At 35.0% G+C, this 26,695-nt stretch overlaps 1 protein-coding gene across 1 annotated transcript in view; it reads right to left on the bottom strand.

Moving 5' to 3' along the window:
• Positions 1–26,695, bottom strand: part of DOCK4 (dedicator of cytokinesis 4) — a 223,712-nt gene that overhangs the window by 20,732 nt on the left and 176,285 nt on the right. Inside the window, exons 28-41 of the mRNA XM_066550492.1 lie at positions 25,159–25,234; positions 23,946–24,046; positions 23,266–23,324; positions 21,229–21,377; positions 19,571–19,656; positions 14,401–14,427; positions 14,141–14,236; positions 12,867–12,927; positions 11,065–11,158; positions 7,234–7,382; positions 6,120–6,206; positions 3,930–4,034; positions 1,983–2,124; positions 1,210–1,376 (exon numbers count right to left, since the gene is read on the bottom strand). Coding sequence (XP_066406589.1) covers positions 1,210–1,376; positions 1,983–2,124; positions 3,930–4,034; positions 6,120–6,206; positions 7,234–7,382; positions 11,065–11,158; positions 12,867–12,927; positions 14,141–14,236; positions 14,401–14,427; positions 19,571–19,656; positions 21,229–21,377; positions 23,266–23,324; positions 23,946–24,046; positions 25,159–25,234 — 1,399 coding nt within the window. The remainder of the gene's footprint in view (positions 1–1,209; positions 1,377–1,982; positions 2,125–3,929; positions 4,035–6,119; positions 6,207–7,233; positions 7,383–11,064; positions 11,159–12,866; positions 12,928–14,140; positions 14,237–14,400; positions 14,428–19,570; positions 19,657–21,228; positions 21,378–23,265; positions 23,325–23,945; positions 24,047–25,158; positions 25,235–26,695) is intronic.

A 26,695-nucleotide genomic window follows, 5' to 3' on the forward strand; every position in this document is an offset into this window, starting at 1 on the left:
TATGAACACCTTCACTAAAGTAACAGTATACATTAAAAAAAATACTAACATCCAAATTCTACTGAAATGTAGAATAAGTCAATGACACTTGCTTTTTTCTTACTTTCTAGGTCCTACTACTAAGCAGTAATTTCTGCTGATTCTTCAATCTTAAACTTTATTATATGTTGTCCCCAAATCTCCTAAAGTCACACACAACTGCATTGGTATTGTAATATTTATTTTCTGATCCAACATCTGAGAAGAACAAGAGTTCTGAAGCAGAACAACTTACAGATCAGAGAGCATGATTAGGTTTCCTTTGAGAAGCCCTATTGAAGATTCCAGAATACATAGCTGATAGGATACTCAAATATCATACTGGTAAACATTTTGTGCCAGAGGTTTGTAAAATGATAAATCAACACACAGGATAGTGCTTACAAAAAATATATGTAAGCTGTACAGTTAAAACAAAGCTCAAACATACATCAGAAGACAACAGTGACTCAATTTAGCTAATTTATTATCCTTACAGTTTTTTCTTCTAAATTTATAACAAAATTATTATGGGATAACTCTTTTTGTCTGACTAAATACCAGAATATATTCAGCATCAGGATGTGCTTCTAGTGGGTAAGAATTAAAATTACACCAAAAGATGAATTTTCACTGTGACATTTTTAGTAGAAGGAACAGAAGGGATTTACCTATTAGGGAAGGTACTATTGCTTTTCCCTGAGACAATCTCTAAGTTCAGAGGTAGTTTTTAGTCTTGATATCACAGGAACAGGTCATTATGCTGCAGTTCAGTCAAAACTGTCTCTCCCTTGCTCTAGAGAGAGATTGCCTAAAGCTATCCTATCCATACCCCAGACTACATCCTTAATGTTTTCCCATCTGCCTGAGAAACTTTTCTGATACTGCTCTGTCCAGTTCTGCCTTCTATATATCATGATGCAAAAAAAAAAAAAAAAAAAAAAAGAATTTTTTTCAATTTTAGTCACATATACAGCAAAACCTCTGCATCTTCCAAATATTTTTGATACTATTTTATTAAAAATAAGAAGTGAAATAGTCAAACCTGAGGTACCATCTCTCTAGAGAATTTGATGTACCACAATCAGCTGAATAATGCAAATGCAGATGATATTTCAATAAGGCAGCTTTTGTTGATGTTACAAACAAATCCATAGGTACACTAGATCAGGAAAGGGCATGATACTTTACCTTAAATTCGTTTTCCTTGTCCTTGGTCCCTTTGTGAAATGGTCTGTCATATCGGAATCGCCAGATGTGATTTACTTTGTAAAAGCTCTTGATATTATCAGGAATGCCATCTCTCTGCAAAACTTCCTGGTTTTCTGGAATCGGTGTCACTGCATAAATCTGCAAATCTATATGTAAAGAGTTAAGGCTATCCCACTTTATTCAAATTAGCAAAGCATATTGACTCCTGAAGCATTACATAAGAAAAATTCTTTAAAAAGTGTGCCTCATAAAATGCTTTTATACTATTAATGGTTTGGGAAAGGAACTAGAGAGATTTTTTGATTGTTTGAGATTTCTTTGTACTGTTTTGTTGAAAATTTCATCTTCAGTTTCGAAAGAGAGCTACTTACATGGAATAGTACATAAAGGGATTTGTTAAATATATTCTTACATAATATGTCATGCCGTGCTAACATAATGTTGTATTGTAAGAAGTTAAATTACGGTACCTTGAACTGCTACACCATTATCACAGTGGTGATAGTTCTATAGGTATTTTTAGCTAAAAATAATGTCAATAACACGTTAAGGAATTCTTAAATAGAACTAAAATTACACAAGGAACTTCTAAACATAATAGAGTGAGCTGGGACAAAATGCAGGGAAATTCTCACCTACCATTTATTTCAGTGGAGGCACCATATGAGCGAAATTGGCTATAGATGTACCTACATTTTTTACAAGCATAGAAAATGTAAGTGCAGAGTATGGCTTTGTGATTATGTGGATACACTGTGCTTCTGCCTGAAAGATGGTCTCATCTGGCTGATTAGCATGTTGCATAGCAATGGCATGTGGGAACTCATTCAACATTCGCTGCTGGAAGGCCTCCAGCCTTTCATAGTCATGTCCTCGGCAAACAAATTCCTTATTCTGAGTGGAATAAGAAAACAAAAAGCAAGAGCAAGTTGCATGAAAATAAGTGGGATCCAAACACACACACTTAAATATCGATTTTCCAGGCAACTTTTGCAGCATTTAAAGAAAGGAAAAAAGAAAAGAAACAAAAGGCAAGAATAAAAATAAGGAATATAGAAAGAACAGGTTACTTAGAAGAAGGACATTTTATCACATAAGTTATGTTTTATTCAAAAGTCTGGAAAAATGTAATAATTACACTTCAAAATTTAATAAAAATCTAAAGGGAGAAATTTTTCTTAGTGGATCAAAGAATGCTATTAACGTGATATATCAGACTGTATAAAATATGTAACAGAAATATAACCCAACAAACAGTTAAGACAATGAAATGAGTTCGAAGTCAATTCCATGAGGAACTAAGAAACTTTGTTCTGATGTTATATAATTCTGAAGAAAAACACTGCATAAGAAAATTATAAAGGCATTAAATTTGCCTTACCCTGTAAATGTTGATTAATTATCACCTTGGAAAATTAAAATGATCCAGTTTTTACAACACAAAGTAAAAGAATGCTCCTGGCATTGAATTCTGAGAATTGAGACTTTCGTGGGAATTGCTACCAAAAAAACCCTGTAACCATATTATTGTTCAACTACAAATTAAAATGCAAAAGCTTTATTATGAAGTTTAGTCTTTATTTCTTCTACAGCAAACACAGCCAGATTTACAAACTGTTTTGCCATAAAAAAATTTAAATCAAATGTATTATGTCTGTCCTTGTTGGTGTTGCAAGCATAAATACGTGCTATGTATGTTTAACTTGAAAAATTCGTAAGAGGATGCACAAGCAGTGAAAGACCTAGGTTTGAAAGTACTGCACTGTTGTGCAACTCTTTCCATTACTTTCCATCAGTTAAAGTCTTTCGGATTAATATTTTCAAATTGGTTTATATAGAAGTTATATTCAGATGAATATTAGGTAATCTCAAGAAGTATCTTTCCATCAGACTCTTTCTGAGCATTACTTTTAAAAGCCTGAGTTTCATGCTATATTTGCCAGTTAGAAATAGTCATTTTCCCCACACTAAGGCAAAGACTTAGGCCTCCTCCACATAGGAGGCTCCTTCATCACTTATTTTAATTACCACAGGAAGAGGAACTTGGATTATGATTGCAGCTGCTCCATGAATAAAACGAATTCTGTTCTCTTCCCAAGGTGACAGTCAGTGCAGCTAAACCACTGCAGACTGTGGAAGAGGGGGACAGTGTAAACACCACTAACATTTTCAAGAGCACTTCAGTAACTTCAGAATTCCAGATTAATGATCAAGATTATTAACCTTTTTATTTGTCAGTTTTAGTACATTAATAATCAATGAAATTCAGCATATGGAATTTCTAAGTCATTTTTAAAAAAAGGACCTTGGTAATTGCTTAAATTGCTAACTAATTGCTTAAATGCTAAATTGCTGATTATCCCACCACCAATGGATACTACTTCTGACAGACTTTGCCTGACTACCCACCAGCAGGAACAGAACAGGAGAAAGGGAACAAACTACCATGAACCATTGGTCTGTAGAACAGTGTAGGTGCTTGGTTTCCAATGAAACCATGAATATTGTGTTTCTGTGTGACTCTAGAAGTCTAGAATTTGTCTTTTCATTAGTCAGGAACTTTTCTTAACCATGAAACTTGAAGGTAAAGAATTTCTCACAGGATAAGTACTTGCACATGGTATGAACAAATTTTAACACAGTGAAAGTGATTATGAATGACAGCATTACTCCATTCTGTTTATTTTCATTTCACTTACCCTCAAGAAGAATGGGAACTTTTTCCCATAGAAACCAACTCTGAAAAATTCTGGCTCCAAGCGCTGTTGATCCATAATTTTGTCATACAGAGATGCTTCCATCATCTGTGTGAGATTGAGAAGAAATGCAATTAGTCTTTTTTGAAAGTGTATTTTTACCATAAACTATCACAAAAGGGAATGTTTTTCAGCCCTGGAGTAACAGAATTGCAATATATCTCTGAGCAACAACTAGGACATCCAGAAGTTTCTGAATGCATCAGATTAAGTAATTATACCTCTTAGGGATCTGAAGGTTTCCAAGAATTAAAAAATAAATCCTTTAAAATATGAAGTACTAATATTAAAGGGGTATAATAGAAAGACAGTTTGAAACATATGACCCAGTAATCTGCTAATCACCCAAACACATGGCAGTAATGTGGTCAGCTAAATCAGCGAAGTCTAATTTACATATTCAAGGCAATTGTGTCAAAATCACACCAGATTCCAATGATTTAAGCATCAAATATGAGCTCCTTTAAAATGTCCCAATAGCAATTAGCATAATGTTTGATCAATACATCTGGTTTTTATTTAACTCATAACACTGACACAAGGGGAACTTAATACCCAAGTTCCCTTTTTCTGATGATATTTTCAGCAAAGTTTTCAATACTGTGGAAAAAGCCAAACACAGTCTTAACCCTATTTCAGGTATCACAGACTATTTAGTATGCATATGATATCAATAGCTGCCTAATTATACTGCTATGAGAAATCCCCACACCTCCGTTTTTGGATTAACATTGGTGCCACAGATACAGCAAAAGAATATTTCAAACACAAAACACATTCAGTACAATTAATTAAACATGCATAAACGAATCATTTTATTCACATGATGATAGTCATTTGCTTTTCCTTATAGGATTCTGCCATTGACATATCAAAATATGTATGGAATAAGCAGATAACAGAGAGTCCTGCCACATTGCATAATTTTGCATAATGTTGTTAAGCAGCTCTGAATTAAAGGGACTTCACTCAGTCCTAGCAGCAAGCATCCTATATATACAGGGAATTTAAAAGGCAAGTTGTAATACAAAATTGAATCCATCAGAATGAGGTAAGAAAAGAAGACTCAATAATTTTTAAAAAAAAACACTATCTGAGTGAATGAGAAACAATATTTAGAGTTCTAAAATGAAAGAAACAACAAGAAGACTGTACCAAGAAACATTAATTTTTACTATGTATTATTAAACAGATCATATTTTTAACCAGTAAATTAAAAAAAATATGTGCATTGCCTGTGGCTTTGATAGTGGGGAGCTGGGAAAATGTTAAAATAGACTCTGAAATGTAAGGCTTTGTGTTGCACCTGCGTAAGCAGTGTGATAAATGATATAATTGTTAGATGTGATGATTGTTTAGTAACTAAATATAATTATTGTAGAATCATAAGAAGAATCATGAGAAACTATGTTAGAGATTTAAGGAGGAACCAAGCCATGCTTGACTGAAATCTATGTATACAATAGAACAATATAAGTTTAATAATTAACATGAAAGTTATATAACGATAGAATATAAAAACATGTTCATCTCGGATGTATGGCTGGAGTCAGATTTGAGTTGAATACTCCTGACACCCAGAGCTCTTAATAAAAGCACTGACATATGATCATTTTCGTGGTTATATGTTTCTGAACGCTAACAGCTTTGCTTGCAATTACAACTGCAAAGACATGCTGCTGCTCTGAGTGAAGGAGTGCACATAGCACATTTCCTGGATAAACTGTAGGAAACTAATGAAAGTAAGTTTGCATTGTTATTTTTCTGCATAAGCATGCACACAAAAAGGATGCTGTACAGGTACAAATATTGTAAGAACATTAATTTTATAATAAAATAAAGCAACCTGGTCTAGTGTAAGGTATCGAGCAGGGGGGCTGGAACTAGATCATCTTTAAGGCTTCCAACTCAAACTGCTCTATGAAGATAGGATTTTCTCGTTTTTCTTCAAAAAGCTCACACTCTTTTTTTATAATCCTTATTGTAGAAAAGATGCCTCAGGGTAAAAAATAAGAGTGCAAACCAAACCTAAGGACCATTCTGTGGTAAATTTAATTTCCTCAGTAATATTTTATAACCTAAATTAAAAAGCATTTGGATTCCTGATTGATGAAAAGTGTTCAAGTACATTACCCTCATCTTGCTGAGGTTTCTGTAGTCATAGTAGCTCTCATATTGTTCTGCAATTTTCCTGCATAAGATAATGCCATTTTCCCAACACTGCAAGCAAATAAAAGGTGCTCAGTAATTCAAAGCAACTGTTTGACAATTTGTGATTTATTAGTGGTCTGTTCTATCTATACTAAGCCTTGTTGCTACTGAAAATATTTGAACGCACTGTCTCCTAAACATGCTAATAGCTTCTGAGTAATACTGATGAATTCTTTGAAGAATTAAAAATATATTTAGAGACTTATTTAGTTAATTATTCTTTTTACACTATGCACAAAATGTAAGCCATTGCAAGAGTGATGGATGACTCTTTTGACGCTACGTAAGATGGATTCAACACAGTATGATTTTTACATTTTAAAATTGTACTTTCAATACATCTACCCTAATTTTTTTAGGTTGTACAGTACGTCACTGCACCATGTAAGTTAAACTATATAATATAATTACAGAATTGTTTGAAAAACATGATGATCAACATCCATTTGATTACATGTATTAGGCTTACATGAATTTTACACTAGCTACACAAAATTGTAATGCGTTGCATGTTTGTCAGTAAGATGAATCAGAGCACTATGTGTATATAAAATTTTAGACTGCAGGATAATTACATTTGCTTAATTCAGAATAGGCATTTGTAGTAATGACAGTGAACTGTGATCCCCCAAACAAATTAATTTTTAGTTTTTAAGAGATACAACATGATATTGTAAGGTGTAAACATAGTCCTTACAATCCTCACTTGGTCACTAAGTGAATTTCATTAGCTTTATAAGGCTCACTTTCACCACCTTTAAAATGGGGAAAAATGATACCACCTTTTATAAAGTGATTTGACAGTTACAAAGCCAACTGCTATGCACATGACAATTATGCTTATATGTAAGCGGGGGATTTCTAGAATACCACCACAGGATTAGAAGAAATGTACTGCATTGCTAAGTAACTGCTTAATCAAGCAAGGACAAACACTTCGCCTCAATACCAGAAAAGAGTGCAACCCTGGAACTAACATCCTAAAATGAATAAACTACCCTTCCCAGATTCACTCAGTAAAACAGGACTATTTTACCTTTCCCCTATCAAAGTTTTGAATGATGGTCAGATGGAGACACTCTTTGCGCTGCCATTCTGTTTGCATGGGGTAGTTGAGAAATTCCCTGAGCGGCCGGTCAGACCACTCCAGCAGCTCGTCGTACAGCAGGAGAGTGTAGGCAGCCTCTGCAAGACAAACCACAGCATGGCACTTACCAACACCAAACACATAAAACAGACAAACCAAGTACACAGAGATGCGAATGCTTTTCTTGAGAGGCACCTTTCTAATGGGTAATTGATTTATTTTGAGTGTTAAGCGGATGGTAGTGATGGTTTTGGACAGAATGACTATTACAGCTATAACAAAAATAGCCTAAAATTTTCATACACTATTTAAACTAGAGTCACTGGGACACTTCTGGAGTCTCAAAACACAAAGGAGACAGAAATTAAGTAACCACTTCCTGCTTAGCCCCAGTCTTCCCTACTGCTAAGGAGAAACCCTCAATGACTCTGCTGTCTGAAAAAAGGAACAAGGACTGGAGGATGAGGAACATCAGTAGTGAAAGAGGAAAGACAACAAGACTGTGGACACAGTCCAAAGGAGAGAGCTGGGAGGAAAACAGGGAGGCAGATGTGGGCTTAATAGAATCCACTCCTTCCACAGAGAAATAAATTCCTGATAGCTAAGCCTTACCAGCTGGCCATAACAAGAAATTTAGAACTGCAATGTTTTTCTCTTTTTAATTTTTAAAATTTTATTTAGTTTTCGGTTCGGCAGGAATTAAACCGGTTGTTGGTCTCTACTCAGAGAGTTGTGTAGCAATCTTTATATTAATCAGTATAAATTATCTGGGAATATAAAAACTATTATTTTTTTTACATTGATTTCAGGAATTCCTCAGAAACAGTACAATAATATAATATAAAATTAATCTTTTTATTGGAAAGTCAGACTTCAGCAAATTACAAAATACCAGAATTACTACTGGCTACAACAATTCAATTTGTCTAACTGAGCATATGTATTATTGATTTCCAAGCTAATATTCACAGTTTATGTTGCCACTCACAGGACCACTTTGCATGAGTGAGTCAGCACAAAGATGGGCCATGTTCTGGAGATGTACTTCATTGGAGAAAGAAGTTCCCTACTGGACTTATTTTATTGCAGATTTTATAGGTTGTACATAAGGCAAAAAAATAACAATAAGGTACTAAAGTACTTTTTGTGCTAAGCTAAGCTTGCCCCAGACAACCATATCCTACTTCTGCCTCTGCCATATGAGCTCCCATAAGACAGGCAATTTAAGCCAAATTTTACAGTATTTTTTCTAGCAGTAGTGTTCCTCTACACGTCCAACTGAGAACCTGTGGATGAAAAAACATCACTGCAGCAGATAACTGTGTGAGAGAGTGCCTTGAACCCCAGTGTTGCAAAATGCTTAGTGTGGTACAAACTGGTGCTGTGCTGTGATACACCCATGCAAGGAAAACCAGCTCGAGTTCCACAGACAACCTTAATTCTGGCATCACACTCAGCAGCTCTCAGGCTGCTTGACTGGTAACCACCTTTGTCATAGCTTCAAGCTACATTTTTGTACTCAAGACATGAAGCATATCTATATGACAATTTTAAAAATCCATGAAGCTGATAATAAATTATTCAAAATCATAAGGAAGCAAAAGATAGCAGAATATAAGTAGTTGCTCAGGATAGCTCACTGTGACCTTTCTGTTCTAAACTTGGCATCTAAGTCCTTAACAAAATTTTGTCTGCCCTAACAATGTAGTTTTCTTAAATTACAATAAATTTATACGGAAGGTTTCTAAAATAAGAATGACCATACTGGATTACAAGTCTGAAGGTTTCCTCCACCCAGTATATCTGGCAGTGGCCAACACAACAAATAAAATACTGGTACCTCAGGGAGAGGTCTGTAACTACTGACTTGCATCAAAGCACTCAGGGGAGATAAATAGGGTTGACTCATGATGTGGAAAATTCAATTTTTATATTTATATAGGAAATATTCAAAAGACTAGATATTTCTAAGGTGGATAGGTGAAAAGTCTCACTACAGTTCTCAGGAGGGGACACAAGGAATCAGTGCATTTATGTGATTCAGCCTCAAAAAAGGTATATTTATAGTTGTAACTGAGTGCTGTGTAAAGAAAGATTTAAAATAATGTTTTGTATAAAAATTACTTTTATTTTAACAGAGCATTTTAGAAAAAGTCCAGCAAATATACTATGGAAATGAGAGAAAAACCATTTCATCCCTAGGATGAAACGATGCCATTAGCAAACTAATGCTGCAACATGTAGGAATGCTGCTGAAGTATCAAGCTTATTTTCCTAATCCCAAATTCTCTAGACCAGGGAAAAGTTTTTACAAAAGTCTGTATTGTCTCTCATAAGGCAAGGCAATGGACTACACAAGTCTGTTTTTTAATTATGGGTGTGAGACAAGCCTTATTAAGGCTCTTACATCAAAAAATTTATAAATAATAATAAATTTTTAAAAAAGGAAGCAGTAAAATCTACTAGAGCAAAGTATGCAAAAATCACACAGATTAATAACAAACACATGGGAAATACAACAAAGTCCTGGAAATAAATTTTGAGCAAAATACTGTTTAAAATCAGAATGGATGGCAAAATAATTGCCATCCAATTGCCTAAAAAAATAGATTCATATCACAGTTGAAGGTAAACTGGACACATAATAGCACCCAGTGCAAAAGGAAACTCAGTACTGCTCAAAGAGTTACTAAGGTCTACTATGCAAAATAATAGCTTTATACAAAAGCCAGCTGTGGCAAAGAGACTTCTTAATAATCAAAATTCTCTTGTGACTCACTATTGCCAGGTCACATGAGGAAACTAAAATCTCTCCTTAACATATCATGCTATCTAGTCCTCATTTAAATCCAGGAACTGCAAAGGGAGAGTGTAAATTCCAAGTGAACAATCTTTCTTATGGACAGTAGAAAAGCATAAGGAAAGTTGCTGTGATAGCAGGTACCTGTAAGCTGTTTACTGGAGACCCCCAGCCAACTAACCTGCTTCTAAGAAAAATCAAAATCTAGAAATTTTGAACACATGCAAGTGCAAAGACTGGGGAAAAGCTGGAGGTAATTCAAGGTCAGTAAAATATTCTGGCAAAGATAGTGTGATTTAAAAGGATACTGATTTTATCTTCTTCAGCACTCACTGATAGCATATAGTTCCCCAAATGAAATGTGTGTTTAGCTGTATAAACAACAGCCATGCACAATATCTTCTGATTTCTTCATGTAAAACTAACCATCCTTGGCACAAAATTAGAGAAATCTTGGACAATACTACTGCAAATGTGGTATGTGAAGATTTAGAAAGACATCATGAAATTGCAATACTTGTCATAGGTTTTAGGATATCTACCTCATTACGAGTAAGCTACATGAGTCTTCCTTTCTTTTATTTCTTTTTTTAAACCTGAGGTTCTGAAACAGCTTTGTTGAAACACTTCACCAAACAGATAGCCAGGAGCATGACAAAAAAATGTATAGGCTCAGATACCACTGAAAGAGCTCATAAAAACTTCTTCCAAACTTAACTCATTTTGGGTGAAAAATGACCGTATCACACATTTATTGCTAGTGGGTATCAACAGAAGTAATTTACATTCACCATGGCTCAGCAAATAATAGTGCCGTGGGGCTGAAAAAAAGCAGTATTTTGAGACATCAATTAGGCAAGGAAACTCAGCAGTTGCCCGGGTTGCTATGTTCTGCAGTGAGGACACAGCTTACAGGGTTGCAAAAGACTGCAAACCACAGACCAATGCTAAATATCATTTTCTAGTTTGTATTCACTTACCTGTAAAGTTTTGTGCTTTCAGATGTAGGTCATAGAGCTTATGAATATAGCGAATATACATCTCTTCCTTGTTCAGTTCAGTCTTGTAAAAATTCTGAAATAAAATTGAATTTTGTAATAAAATGTAGTAGTTAATAAATTTATGATAATGGTTGCAAATAAAAGACTTCAAACATAATCTTCTAGAAATACATGCATGGATTACATAAAACAACTATTCTGAACATAAAACTACTATTTGTTGTTACATGGATAAAATATGGACTACAATATCATTAGTCTTAGTTCTAAACTTTCTTTATCTATTTACAAGCCCTAAAGCAAAGTATGAAAAAGTTACAGGAAGAGGAGTGCAAGCCTACAGCGCTGTTCACAAGAACTGCTCATTCATTCACAATGGACATGCAGCTTAAGTCCTCCTGCTAGACATACTCCATGGTCAAGATAATCTGCTTTGGTTAATAAAAATTTATAGGCTAGAAAAGTCTAAGCACTGGTTCTCATCAGCAATTAACAATTTCTGTTTTATTATTTAAATTGCTATTTTAAACTATGCAGTTTTTCTTCTAGTGTAGAGTATTCATATTCTGTGCCACTGTTTCCTAAATTGAGTTATTATCAAGGAAAAAGGTGGGAGGAACACTATGAAAACATAAAAATTAAAACTTTCTAGAGAAAATATTTTTAAACTGATTTAAGAAAATTTAGCATTCGTTGTCTCTCTGTTGTGCAAAAGTATTAAAAATTTCTTTGCAAATTATTAGGATATGAAATCCACCTTAGCCCATATGAGTCATTGAAAATCCCCTTAAAAAGTAATATGGTGTTTGGGGATTTTAAAATATTTTCAGTTTCTTTTTATACAAATTTTGGATACTTTGCTAATAATAGATTAAAACCTCCTTTGGGATGAAAATAATCCAGGTACTTTAAAGAATTCAGATCATGCAAGATATTTTGACAGCAAGCCAGCTGCTTTATGGCTTCATAGTAAATATCATCCTTATTTAGAGCACTATTTTCCTACTGAAGAAATCCTTTGTTCTCTTATGTATAACTGCTACTTAGAAGTGATCCCAAATTGTTTCACTGACGTCAAAAATGCAGAATTACAAGTCAGCTTATTTTGGTTTTTTTCCCCTCTGGCTAAAAATACAGCTTTTCAAAAAATTCACCATGAAAATGGAAACTTTCCAAGGTTAACAGAAGTCAACAAACTTGTCAGTGGAAACTGGCCTAGAATCAAAATGCATCTTGTAAACAAAAATGACATCTTTTTCATACTATGGTTTAGCACTGTTGGTTTGTGGTAATAAAGATAGCATGACAACAGGAGGTCTTGAGCAGCATTTCTGTCTCTTCTCCTGGGGAGAGAATAGTCAGCCTGCAGTATTTACAAGATATCCCATACTATATGCTATGAGAACTTGCATCAGTTATTGGAAGAAAAGAAACAAGAGAAATCATGTAGGTTTTGTTTGGGAGAGGAGGAAAGGCATGTTTGTTTCTACAAACTCAGAGACTAATTAAACTTGGAAAGCACTTTGGTGAAGTTTATCCAGTAGGAAGAGACTTAAAACTTAATAATGCAGTCTTGGAGACCTTTCAGAATCAAGCTATGAAGTGCCAAGGAAGACTATCTCCCTACTGTACCAATCTCAGCCTGGAAAAAATAATCAGTGATCATAAGTGTAGTGTTACCCTGCCAAATTCTACTCCAATTGCAACAAGAAGCAAAGTATGTCCAAATGTGCATTTGGTCAACTGAAATTGAAAAGGGAAAGAGAAAGTATTATACAAACCAAAAGGCTAACAGTGCAGCCAATCTTTTTGCCATCCACTTCTCCCATTTTCATGCAATCCCTAAAGCAGAAAGTAATGAAAGTCAAAAAGAATGCTGTTTATCCTCTTACAGTGAAGCACACCTCAGAAAACAGACATATTTCACTTGGCAAGCTGACTGAAAGGATTGCATTTAGCTGAACAGCTGACCCAAGTAGCTAAGAGATTTCATGCCTCCTGTTATAGTACATTGAATACCTCAATTGTCAAGAAAGTCCTTGTTTTCTTTTTGGCTCTGTCATTATTATGTGACCTTTTCTTATCACACAGGGAAAAAAAGTAGCCAGTATAACCATGCTGAAATAAAAGAATAACAGGTAGACATCCCTACATAATCACTAAAAGAAATTTAACATAACTTTAAAACATTTCTTGCATACATGAGCCAAACAATTTTCCCAAATACTCTCATAACTAACAGCACACCACTGTTTTGAAAGACTGGGAGTCCTAGAGGTTGTAATCCAGCTGGTCCCTGAAGAGAAATAGCAGTGCCATACTTCTAGAAATTAAGAGTTCAGTCTCTTTGTTGATAAAATAGCTTTCTTTTCAAGCTTATCAGTGATGACAGCAAGTGCAGTACTAGGTCTCCCATGTGTCCCTATGGAATGAGGGAGAAAACCTTACAATTAAGCTCTGGACAGTGCTACAGTTGGTGGCAATAAGGAGGACTAAGCTGAAACGTGAAGCCTCTACACAGGCTCACAATTGACTGGGAAAATTGCTTTTAGTCTTGCATTCCTGAAAGAGAGTACATGCCTCTCATTTCCCTCTCCTTTGATCACATGGTACAGTCAGATGTGAGGTGTTCATCCAGAGATCATGTCTTTGTATACACACTTACTGTGCCAGCTGACACTACAACTAAGCATGATTGACACAGTAATGAGAATTTTACATATTGTGTAAAACAACTGTCAGGTGATTAGTACTGAGCTCTGTGTCTTCAGACAGACTTGAGTCACCAACCTACTGCCAAAAGTTACTACATTCCCTGACAGCAAACTCAAGCCCACCACTGGACTTTTTACACCATGGGGAGCCTCCTTGGTTGTTTTCATCCTGCCAGTTGCATTTTCCTGTTGACTAAGCAGCTGCTGTCAGAGATCCTGAGCACTTACAGCTGCTCTATCTATGTATCCATGTGCAGTCAGCATTGAGCAAGATAACTGTATTTGTTTCCTAATATTTCAAAGATGACAACCCTACCTCCTGAACTGTGATAACCACTCACCTGTAGTCCAGGAGCCTCTCCATGAGGCGAGTCACAGTGGCAATTAACGAAACACCGCTTTCCCTCCATGTTTCCCGCTCAATTTTCTTCAGCAGACTGAAAAAAACAAGCCAGAAAAATGTCACTGTTTATTTTTAACTGTCACTATGACAACCTCTCTGCTTTTACCACTACCTTAATACCTTAGCAACATCTTTGATAGTTAGATTTTTTTTTACAAACACCCTCCCAAGAAGTGCAATTTGCAAACAATGTCTTACCTAGGATATGGACCAAAAAGTGGAATTCTAGTCCAGGAAGCATTGACAAAACAAATGATTTTTATATTAGCTGCATCAGGTTAAAAATATGTCAAATACCTAATTTTCAGAACATATTCATATCCCAAAGACTTAACACAATTCTTCCATAAAATTTTTATATTCACTTCATGCTGATACATCAGAAAATGAGGAATTTAAAAGTGTTCTTAGAAAAGAATATTCATCAGCTTAATATACCTTCTAAATTTTTTAAAAATATTTTTTCTTTTTCTCCTCTCTTCTCTAATATTTCAGTAAGCATGATATTTAAGAATAGTGGAGGGATTTTAACAAGATGATTCCTCCTCTTCACTTAATATTTCTTTCTGAGAACACACTATACTGCACATGTACAATTCCAGTACCTTAAAGTGTCATAAGATTATTTTGTTAAAAACTGTTGTGCCAATGTAAATGCATACTATGCATTGAAGTAGAAAGATTTCAAAATGTCAGTAAAACAATACAATATAATTGTCTTTATTATTATTGCTCTTTATATAATTTTGCTACAGGCCTCTGTTTTTCATTGCTTAAGTTTATCAAATATTAATTACTTAGGCATGAATTTCCACATTTTCTCTATAAGAGTGAGCAAGGAAATATTTATCTACAGAGCTGTGTTACATTTATACTTTGGTGCAGGAGCTCACATGGATGACATGTCCATGGAGATATTTCAGCAGTCTCCCTGAAAATGTACTCAGTTATGGTTTATTTAGAAGGATCTGAAAATTCCCACATTCGTATCCTTAGAGCTTTTAGAGCACCTCTGAACCTTCTGTCTGTCAGCTCCACTGACCTTCATCTACCCTGAGCATGCTCAGTCCCAAAAACCTCCTACATCCAAACCTCAAACCTGTAACAGCGCTCAGGAACTCCTACATGCCAACTGCACTAGCTATGCACTCCAGCTCTGCTCCTTACAGCCTCAGGGATGTCACAGATGCAATTCTCCAAGCAAATTTGACCTAAATGAAGCTGTGCTCTGCTGGAACTGAGGAGCAAATACTGATCTTCATCCTGCACTCTTACACGAATCTTAAACTCACTTCTTCTATTAAGGAGGCAGTCAGATGTCTTTCCCTCACAATCAGAGGCTAACTCTTTTTCATTGCTAGCAGGCAGATGATAAGGCCATCCTTAACCAGAAAATGATGAAGCATTAAGCTGGCACCTCTGTTTTCCATACAGAATACCTTAATTAACTTTTGAACCCCCTATGTTCCTTCCAATAGAAGTTTTTGTGTCTAGTAAGAAATAAGAGTAGAGCCTGTCACGTTATTGAATCTTGATTACCACAGGGATTTTTCCTTTCTACTTTGTTTTAACCCTATGTTAAAAAGGAACATTTCAACGTAGATTCAATAACATAATTACTGATAGCTTCTCTAGAAAAACAATAGAAGTATGACTTCTCTTTCAAAAGAGATTGTTCTTATCTGCATTTGACTTATGCATTTTCTTTAAAATTGCATTGGCACATTCATTATAAACACATAATTTGTAATAATGAGTTGAGTTGATACATTCAGAGTACTTATACAAACTGACATCAATGTGGTCAGTTGAAAAAATGAAAGACTTGCCTTCTGATGCATGCTTCCCTCTCCCCTCCACAGATTTCCAGCACAATGCACAGAACAAACTCAGAATGAAAAAGCTACTCAAATATATTCTGGCTAAATCTAGATAGAATTGAATCCCTGTTCTTACAGATCCCAAAGCATAGCCAAGATGCTTGGCTATTTGTACAAAGCACTAAGGGGGTTAAACAACAAAGGGAAACTATAAAAATGTTCCTGTCTATCCATGCTAATATAGCCTAACACCTGAACCCACCTGAACAATTACGGTTTGCTTTGTTTTGTTTGGTGGAGGGAAAAGGAGGTCTATTTAATTATTTTTAATCTTGGGTACCCCAGGTGTAAAAGAATAGTGATCCAGAAGACCAGAGCTCTCCAGGGACAAACAGCAGGCTTAGAACAATGTTCAGGCTAACTCAATCATGTAGTAAATGGATTTTGTATGTCTAAAGCACAGCATTATTCAGACTTTTAGCTCACAGGCAGCTAATCCTAGAGGTGCTTTAAAGCATCTGGATGCCTCTTTTAGAGTTCAAAGACTTCACTATAGCCAGAGGTTCCCTGAACGAGTCATAAAGGCTCTCAAAAGACTCACTCCAGACAGAGTCTAATGGACTGGGCAGTGATGAATTCAGTCATGCATTTGGAGAAGAAATTAAGATAACTGAAGACAGCAGAGGAAAGGTAGCAGCCATCACTTTTTATATAATAGATTCATGGTTCAAAAAATCACCCAGAAACTGGCAGAACTCAGTAATAAATTCCTGCTCAGCTGAATGTCAGCTACAATCTCTTCCAAGAGAAGCCTCATTGCCAGGCCCCCAGCAGAACTCATTAGTCCAGGTTTTGTGCTTCAATGGGGCACCTAACTTCCAAATCTGAAATGCCTTGTCTTAGGCCAAACTGAAATACAGCTGCAGAAGTAATAAATTGCCAGCATCCATCTGATTCAGAAGAAAGACCTACTTGAGTATATATCTTGGCTCCTGAGGATTTTATTTTAACCACCAATAAAGTAAATAAAGTTCAATAAAGTAAAATAATTCTTCTCCCTGTAGTAATAAATTCAGGAATTCAATTGCAGTACTACAGTGTAAATGTAGATCAGAACAGCTTTCATACCATAATTACAATGGATAGCAATTGCAACATCTAGTTTCTCATGATAACAAAATGTTCACTACTTCATGCTTGGCATTTACTTCAAATGACATCAGGACCTAATCAGTGAATGGTCACATTCAAGTCCCTAGGAAAGACATTGATTCAAAACAAACAGCAGTCACCTTCCCCCTACTTTCTGTGTCTTTTTATTTCATATAGGTAATTCCATTGTAGGAAACAAATTCTAAGCACATAGTATCTTAGCTCTCTCCAGAGATGCTTGTAATTTATCCTTGAAAATAGATGTTCAAAGGAAAGATGCAGCGATTGTCTCTGGGAAAAAAAAGCAGTTAATGGGGGAGTTAAGAGATTTAAATTCATTTTCCAATTCAGGCAAAATAAACAGCATAACAAAACCTGAAAATCTCCCACCCACTGCAGTTCCCAGACTGTAGGTGTGTGCATCCCCTTCGTTCCCAGTGATACCTATCAAAAGTAACCACGCCTAATCTTCAGAAAGATCAGGTAATATTGTAGCATTTTCTTTCATTGAAGACTATGAAACCACAGATTGCTGCAAAACTGTATTACTATTCCAGCTTTTGGGTACCTGCTACATCTCTGCCACTTCAGCCTAAACAAGTCTATTTTCTTGCACTGTGTAAAGACACCCTAATATTGCTTAGCTTAAATTACCCATGGAAGAAATAAAGAAACCCCAAAATCTCATGCTGAACAACCAACCCTCTCTCTTGCAGTCAACTCCCCAAACTGTCCATCTGATTTTCATAATTTTTCTTCTCATGCCCTAGAAAAATATGACATCCTCCATTTCAGATCATTAGTATCTTCTACAGGCTCTCCTCTTGAGAGGTGGAAATGTATACAGACAATCAAAGTAAAAAAAAAACCTAACCATAAATACTACCTTTTTCATTAGCTGGGAGTGAACTTGAGCACTTTGAAATTTCACAGAGTTTAGTTTTAACTTCTGTTATACCATGACAGAAACCACAAGTATACTGATGCTGTGAGACATTTTGCAATTTAAATTACCATGACTATATTTTCAGCATTTAGATTTATAAAAAGCTGTCAGCATTTTTCACTGTATCATGTTTAACATTCTCCAGTTGAAATCTATCTCAAAACCATAAAAAATTAGGAATTGTATTTGATACCAATATGCTTTCTTATAGAATTTTAAGTTATTTCAGTGATAGACACACTGATGTATTTTACATAGGCTTCCTTTTATAATTAGATCTTTTCCTTAAATGACTTAATTTAACAGTTAGAATACCGTATGACTAAAATATTGAAAACATCTTACCTTTTATTATCTTTACTCAGATTAGGAAAATGTCATGAATAATTACAGGAAAGTTCTGCTTAAGCATGTACTGTACTGCTGTTCACTATTATTCATTCAATTCCATACTACTCTGCCTAATTTTCACCTTTGCTTCTGTACATGATAAATATTTAAAAACTCTTTTTAACTCAGTACAATTACAGATTAATAAATGTTTGCTATTTTCAGACACCAAGACCTGACTCTTGTTCTTTAACCAAAGACAAAAAAGCCAAAAACAATACTTAAAGAAGAAAGAATGATTAAGAAACCATATAAACAGGAAAAAAAAATTCATGCTTTTAGCATAACTGAAGAAAACACAGCAGCTTTGAATCCTGAAGACGAACAATACATCTACTGAAATAAACACATCAAAAATAAGTGAAATCTTTCACTTTGGAGGAATTGAGCTCTGAGGAACAACAGAGACAGAGCCCTGTTAGTTATTTTGCATCTGTACTCTGTGACAGTCATTTATTTCAGTCAGTGAAACAATTTATGCACAACTTTAGGGACTTCAGCATTATCATTAGTTGTTCCTATTAAATTTAAGTGACATGTCATTTATTAAAAATCACTGAAAGCTTAGCCAGTAATTTATCAAAAAAATTAGAAAGAAATAATCTTATCAGAATAAACACAACTGTTTACATCAAACAAGAAATCAACAAGTGACATTACTCAGACGACTACAAGTAGCAATAGAAAATCACTTATTAAATGCTTTTGAATTGTCATGCCTTGTTCTCAAAATGCTCTATCTGAGCTCTACCTGCACCCTATGCAATTATGAAGCATTTCTTGCTTTTCTGATTTTAAAATTAGTAGGTAGCGAAAGAGAATCTTCTGTGATATAACAGATTTAGCCTTTCCCAATTATAGCTGTATGCAAGTACTGCCAGACTTTACAGAGGCTAAACAACACCATGAAACATTTTATTCTTCAGATTTTAAGGAAATAAAGAAAGGAAAATAAAAAATGAGCATCCCAACTGGTTTAAGCATTACATTTCTACAATGACATTAGCATCTGATACAACCAACTGAACTCAAGGAATTATAAGATAAATGTATTACTCACATACTGTTGAAGAGCTCTCGGTATGTTTCATCACCTTTACCTTCTGACATTAGGCTGTCCAGTTTGTCAATCAGCTTTGCTTCCACCTGCAACATATAAGTGTGGTGTAAACAGCTTCTTTTTCCTTTAATGAGATTAGAGAAAACGGAGGGAAGATCTGGTTTTATGTAAGAGACTTTGCTAAATGCATATTTTAGAATTATTGGTCAATCATGTGATAAGTCACTTCATCTCTTTGAAGCTGTTATAATTCCCGAGGTTTGTAGGGCTTTCTTTTTTTTTTTTTGGTGGTGGTGTTTTTTTGTTTTTTTTTTTTTTTGGAGGGAGGGAGCTAATTTAAATTGAGCAACGTGACTTTAAAACTACAGGCTGAGTAGCATTTGCTGCTGCTAAGGCAGCTATCTATTTATGGAGTCAGAGGAAAAGCACACAGCCCAAATAAATTGCCTGAATTCTCATTGCAAGGCTGTAAGCACAAGATATTTTCTTAGACTGAAGTAAAAATATCATCTTTTCCTACCTGCACCCCATTCTTTATAATTTAATATACAATAATGTCTGCACTGTTAAGAATACTTGGGGGCTCAGACGCACCCAACACTCTTACCTGCCAGTATTTCATTAGAAAGCAAATTTCCTGGACTTACATATTAGCTATCAAAGAAACTTGGTGGTTAAGAAAATCCAGTGCTAATGATTCCTTCAATGCATATTTTTAAGTGCAGTGATTATAAAAAAATATAGAGCTGATGCTACACTGTGTATTTATATTTCAAACCTCCTTCTTATCAGTAATAAATTAATAATCACAAGTCTAGGGGAGAAATCAAGCTATTGTAATTATTTTATTACAGAATAAATCTACTACAATTTACACTTAAAACCAAGCTTAAAAGACAGAGTAGCAGAACAAGTGGATTTTCTTCCTTCTCACTCCTTGTTAACATTTCTGTGGTGATTTTTAACAATAAGCTTACATATTGATATTGAAAAGCTACCTACTTACATCACCTGCACTACTCTTGTTTTTAATAGTTTGGTTTGTGCTTTCGATGCAACACCCACTCTAAGTATTATGATTGCCTGGGAGTAATTAAAATACTTCTACTTTCCTTCATTTTGAAGCAGCAGGAAGGAGGGCACTGAGAATGGTTTGAGGCAGACTGAAAGAACTGAGTGGGAGCTGAGGGAGCAGATGGCATTCTTGGTCGTTCCTTCATAGCCCATTAAGAATGTGTTTGAGCAACAAGAATACTTGGATCTTTACTGAAGAACATCTGGTCTTTTTCCATAGTAACCAAAAGGGAAGCTGGTTGAATCCTATCTAACCAGCAGTCTGTACCACTGTAAAGCAGAGGTGAAAATCCACCACAGCAACCTTGTTAAAAACAGCTCAAGTTTTGTTCTTCACTTCATCAGGCCATGGATTTTTTTCCTCATCTCACATAACTAACATGATAGTATTAACATCTCACATAACTAACATGATAGTATTAACAGGTGAATCTTACTAGCCCTGCAAAGAGAAAAAAGGGAAAGCCCTCGTGGGTATCTTCTCCACCCTGAACCACCAATGGAACTCCAGGTTCAAGTCTGCTAGGACTCTATGAAGTGCTTTATATTCAGTCCTGTTCTATAAAGAGCTTCACACAAAGTACCTGTTTAAAGTTGCCACTTCGCCTTTGCTCCCAATCCATCATGTCATGGAAAATAGGAATCATTACATTCCTCAGGTCTGGCTGAGGGATCAAGGTCACTTCCAGGAAAGGGCCAATTAATGCTGGAATAAAGTGAAGCTTGTGTTCCCCTAAAATGAAAATGAACATGAACTTGAATGTGACTTGGGTGTCCTGTGAGTTATATCAAGCAATCCAAATGCTGTCTGAAGAATGAAAAAATAGCATTTTAAATGCCTATAGTTTTTTTCTTAATCACACATATATCATAGCATGGGCTATTTCTTAAGCCCAAAAAGTGAAAGCTATAGACAAATGAAGAATATAAGGCAAACATAATTTATCAGATTTTATTATGCACTACTGAGTCCAGAAGTGACAGTGAGTTGGCTGTATCTGAAATTAATCCTCCAGCAAGGTAACAAAGACAGACAAAGTACTCTCTCTGCATTTCATTTATATTTCACGGGAATAATTTGCTTTCTAAGCTCTACATCCTTGTGTTCACAAAATGGTTAACTGTCTGGTATTCTGTGCTCATCAAAAAGAGCTAAGTACTTTGTTTTTTACCTATCTTTAGTTTTGCAAGTTTAGAAATGGAAATATGTGTTTCAATAGCAGAAAAATGAAAATATGACACAGCTGTTCTCAAAACAACTTGCTTTAAAATCAATTCTAAAACATCTATTATCTTACCACATTCCACTTAAAAGAAAATTAAGTTCTTGCCAGAAACGCTAGAAATGGCAGAAATGGCATACAGTAAACACTGACCATTCAGTTTCAGTTTTCCACAAGTGAGACTTCTGACATTCTCAAAATTAAGAGATTATGAATCAGGATGCATTGATTTTTCCAAGCTAGGAATTCATTTACACACAGCCTACCTCTGGATATTCCAGTGGGCATTTACCCCTGGTTGCTGTGTGTTCAGTGTTTGAGTTTGTGCAAAGGAAAACAACAACTCCCTTTTCTGGAAACATCCTAGGATGCTTATCCCTATGAAAGTAAGGTGACTGTACAAGGATCAAGGCTTAGGACATGATGACTCTTACTGCTTCAAGAACTGTAAAATGCTGACCAGCACAACACCAATTGAAATAAATATCCTAGCATTTAGTTGGACATATTACCAGATGAGCTCCTTATTATAGGGGTGAGTTTTGTGGAGATGAGCTCCACTCACCCCTACTGAAAGGCATCATTTGCCTGCATCCCAAGTTTCTATTGAGCAGAGAACAATATGAGTGGGGAGGTGATGCACACTAAGGTGTATGAGCAGGAGAATATTCTTGGGAGAATATCCTTGATACACCAGTTCTGAAATACCCACCACGTATCCATGTAATATAGAGCGATGTCTCAGCAAGTCAGCAATACTAAATATTGTAAATAAGTAAAATATTTTTTTCCCAAACAATGTTCAACTGCATTTCTCTGACACTCATAATTTCAAACAGTTTGCACAATTATTGCCTAAAAATATAAATGTGTTCCTAAGTTTATATTCAAGCATGTATTTTTCCTATGTTGTCCAAATTCTCATTTATACATTAGTCACTGACTTTTTTATGCCTTTATATTTACTGCAACTAAGACTTCAGAGAAGACTTGATGCAAATCCAGGATCTCAGGAGACCTTCAGAATTAAGACATGTCTTGACCTTAAACAATTTGACAACAGGACTAAAAATAAGAACCTAAGTATATTTCAAGGCATAATAATTCTTCCCAAAAGGAGTAGTACTTTCTTTCTCAATTTTCTCTGATGGTATTTTCTCAGTTGTCAGGGAAGAAAAGAGGATGGGTCAGCTACAGTATCAAGGCACAGAAAGCTGAGTTTAGCTATGAAGAAGGGAATTATAAATGGCAAATGTTTTCCTAAACTTGAATCAAGACTTCATGTCTTGAACGTAATTATCAACAACTCATCTATCACTGGGAAGTAAATATAACAGGAAAAGAACTAATAATTTGCTTTCATTTTAAGAGTTACTGATGATGTGTTTAATCACTTACCTAAATTTTGCCACATGCTGAAGATTTCACATCCCATTGTTACCCGCATGTCACCATATCTGCAGTGTATTAAAAAATAAAGCAAGAAAGTGAAAGATAATTTAAGAAAATCAAGTTTACATGCCATTCTGTGACATTAATAAATGAAATGTCTCATTTGTAGTCTACAAAAAAAAACCTTTGAAAGTGCTGGCTTCTCCCAAGTGTTTTGCTCTTTTGATTGTACCCAGCTAAAACTGGATTCTTGAACCCAGGTTTCTGTGAAATATTGTCAAAATGCTACACATCAGTAACACAGCTGTGAAGCAAAACCTATTTTTGCCACAACATGCTCCAGTTCTCTCTCTGAGTGCAAATAGTTTTGCTCTAGCTTAAAGAAATACAATTAATTCATACAGACAATAGCATGGCAGAAACACCTGAACAAGCTTGAGTGACTAATGCTTTCACTGGCAATGAATGGCTCTTTTCTCCCAGTATCTGAAACTCCTAGTTTGGGCACTCAGGAAGGTTACCGGCTCTGAAGACATGTACAAAGGGCCAGAACCAACTCTTGCTCTAGTCAGTGGACATACCATTACATTTTTCTTTTGGTGGGTCCTTTTGTAACCTCCAATGTCTTGCATTTCGAGAAATTTTAAATCTATTACAGTTTTCTACAAGCTGATAGCAATACTTACTTTTCTAAAACTTTTTTCTTCTTGGAAGGTGTGAACATCTCCAGTTGCAGACATAACTGGTTTATAAAAATGACAGCAAGAAAAAAGTAGGAATCCCATATCTACAATAAGAACATGGCATGTGGTTATTTCATTTTCTCAGTACGATCTATGATCACCCAAGAAGCAAAATTTCCAATCACAGCCCTTGTTTCAGTCTCAACTGCTAAATTACTCAACCTGCTTTAGACTAAATTTATTTGATTCGAAATATACTTTTCACCAACCCCAAGATGTTCCATGACTGGAAGTGTAAAGGGAGCCCTCTTCCAGACCCTGCAGTTCAGCAGGACAGCAATAACATTGCTAATCAAGTCTAAGGAACATAGAGGCCTTGTCTACAGGAAATTCTTTCATCAGTTTTACCCTCTGAATTTACATAAATTCAAAAAGAATAGGCTTCCTCATGTTCAGTTAAGCAGATAAATCTGCATTCCTGCCAGTCTATCTAACAGGAGTCTGGATTTTCAGAGAAGCATCCACAACCCTGCTGAAAGTCAACAGGAGCTCAGGGTCTTCTCTAGGAAGGACATTCTGCACTTTTTATGATGCAGCAGTTGGACTAACATCTCTTGGTTGGGCAGAATATTCATTCAGGTTTGTTTCCATGGAAATGTGTCTTTCCAGACACATTCCTAGATCTTCTCATCTGAATCCTAAAAGCATAATCTGTAATTCACAATTTATTATAAATGCAGTATCTCACTGTATGGGGTACGCACTAACATCTTTAACTACATTCACCGTGAAGTGTCATAATTTTCTAATTTTAATTATACAGCATGTTAATTGGTCTGAGAGAAACTACAAAAATATAAATCTGCATTTTATATAATCTGCATTGATTAAAAACCTGAAATACTTTTTCCTCTGCAATAACTGAAAAACCCAGCTAAATAATTTAATTTGTTTTTAGGATCCAAAAAATTGGTACGCAAAAATCCTAAATCAGTAGTCTAACAAAGAGGCTCAAATAACAAAATGAAAAATAAGATGAAATTAAAAAAAACCTCAAAACACTCATTTATAAGATAGTCCTATATTTAGGAAAAAACATCCCTGAGCAGTTGAAATTGCTGATTTTCTACATATTCTAGCTATTTAGATGCTGGAGCTAAGTGCAATAACCGCCAAGCCACAGGATGATGTAGCAGCTATTGCATCTATTGTTTACCTTGTAATCAAAGTTTTCATTCAAGAAGTTTTTACGAAGGGCATCTGAAAGGTACAAGACTGTAGTAATGATCACACTGGGAAGAAAAGAATGAAAAAGACAGGAATTTTCATTATGTGGAAATTCATATTTAATACTCAAAGCAGGACAATTTTCCAGTGAAGAAACAGATGTAGCATGTCTGGTGGCATTAAATACTACATTTCCAACGTACCATATAAATACCTAATGACATTTATTGACAGAAAACATGCTCATTATGATAATGAGTGCTGAAAGAAGGTGCACCAAAACCAGACATTCTATATAGAACATAATTGATCAAGACCAATCATAAACTTTGTTCTGAAAATAATTATGATTTCAGATTTATTATACACCTTATCTTAATAGTATTAATACCCACAGTTGTACAATTTGTTTTCAGCTTTCTCAGTATTGAAAATATGTGCATACAGATTATAAATATAAAATATTTGGTAAATGCTAATATTCAACACTGACACCCTTATGGACAAAAAGTCTCTTTAATGACAACAGATCAATGCAAAACTGTGTGAGCTCTGAGAGAAGGATCTGCTTCTAAAGATCTCTATGCTGTAAATGTATGTTGTAAAAAGTCATATATTACGCTACATTTACACCCACATGAATTACAATTATCTTAAATAAATATATATGACCAAGATCCTCTCAGAGTGGTTGTCACCAGAGATCAATGATGGCTTTCTTTATTGTAGCAACCAACTTTGGTAATCTACAGAAATAGAACATTCTTTGAGATTATTTAAATACACCTAATTTCAGTGGTTCAAACTTTAAACTAACCTCTGCAGCACTCTTGTCTTCCAACATATTTAGTCAAACTAGAAATCCATTAAACCATTAAATAATGTAAAGCATTACGTTATTTTTGAAAATAGTCAGAAGTGAATACTTATGGAGAGAAAAAAAGATAAACACAGAATGATCTTTTTGCTGTCATGTATTTTACAACAATCAACTGTTTAAAGATCTTCTGAGAAAAAAGGTTATATCTACACATTTCATTTAATTACCATCTGTCTATTATTAATACATTTAGTTCTTTAAACATAATTGTTGACCAGCATGTTTTTCAATGCTAAAATATGTTTCTATTTCTAGATTTTGGACTTCATATTTTTTACTATTTTTTGCAATGCATTCAAGACAAATGATTTAAAAATAATAACAGCAATATATATATTTCAAGGTTACAATATTTTTCATTTTACAGCACTGGAGAATTAAATGTTAGCCAACCCACCTAGAAAATGAACTATATTTTTTTTTCTAGCACTTTGGACAATTTTCATGTTTATAAATAAAAACTGGCTATCTGTAATTTAACATATTAGTAGTTCAAGTGTTTACTTCCATCCTTCTATTTTTAAAATTACTGTCCCTGCCAAACTTTACCTTTGCGTTTGATGTGCCTGAACACCTGCACCAGCCAGTTTTGAGTCTGTTTTTTAGAACAGGTCTTGAGTCTCAAGTTTCATTTATTCCTATTCCA

Source organism: Molothrus aeneus, chromosome 5, assembly GCF_037042795.1.
Source record: "Molothrus aeneus isolate 106 chromosome 5, BPBGC_Maene_1.0, whole genome shotgun sequence".
Classification (NCBI taxonomy): Eukaryota; Metazoa; Chordata; class Aves; order Passeriformes; family Icteridae; genus Molothrus; species Molothrus aeneus.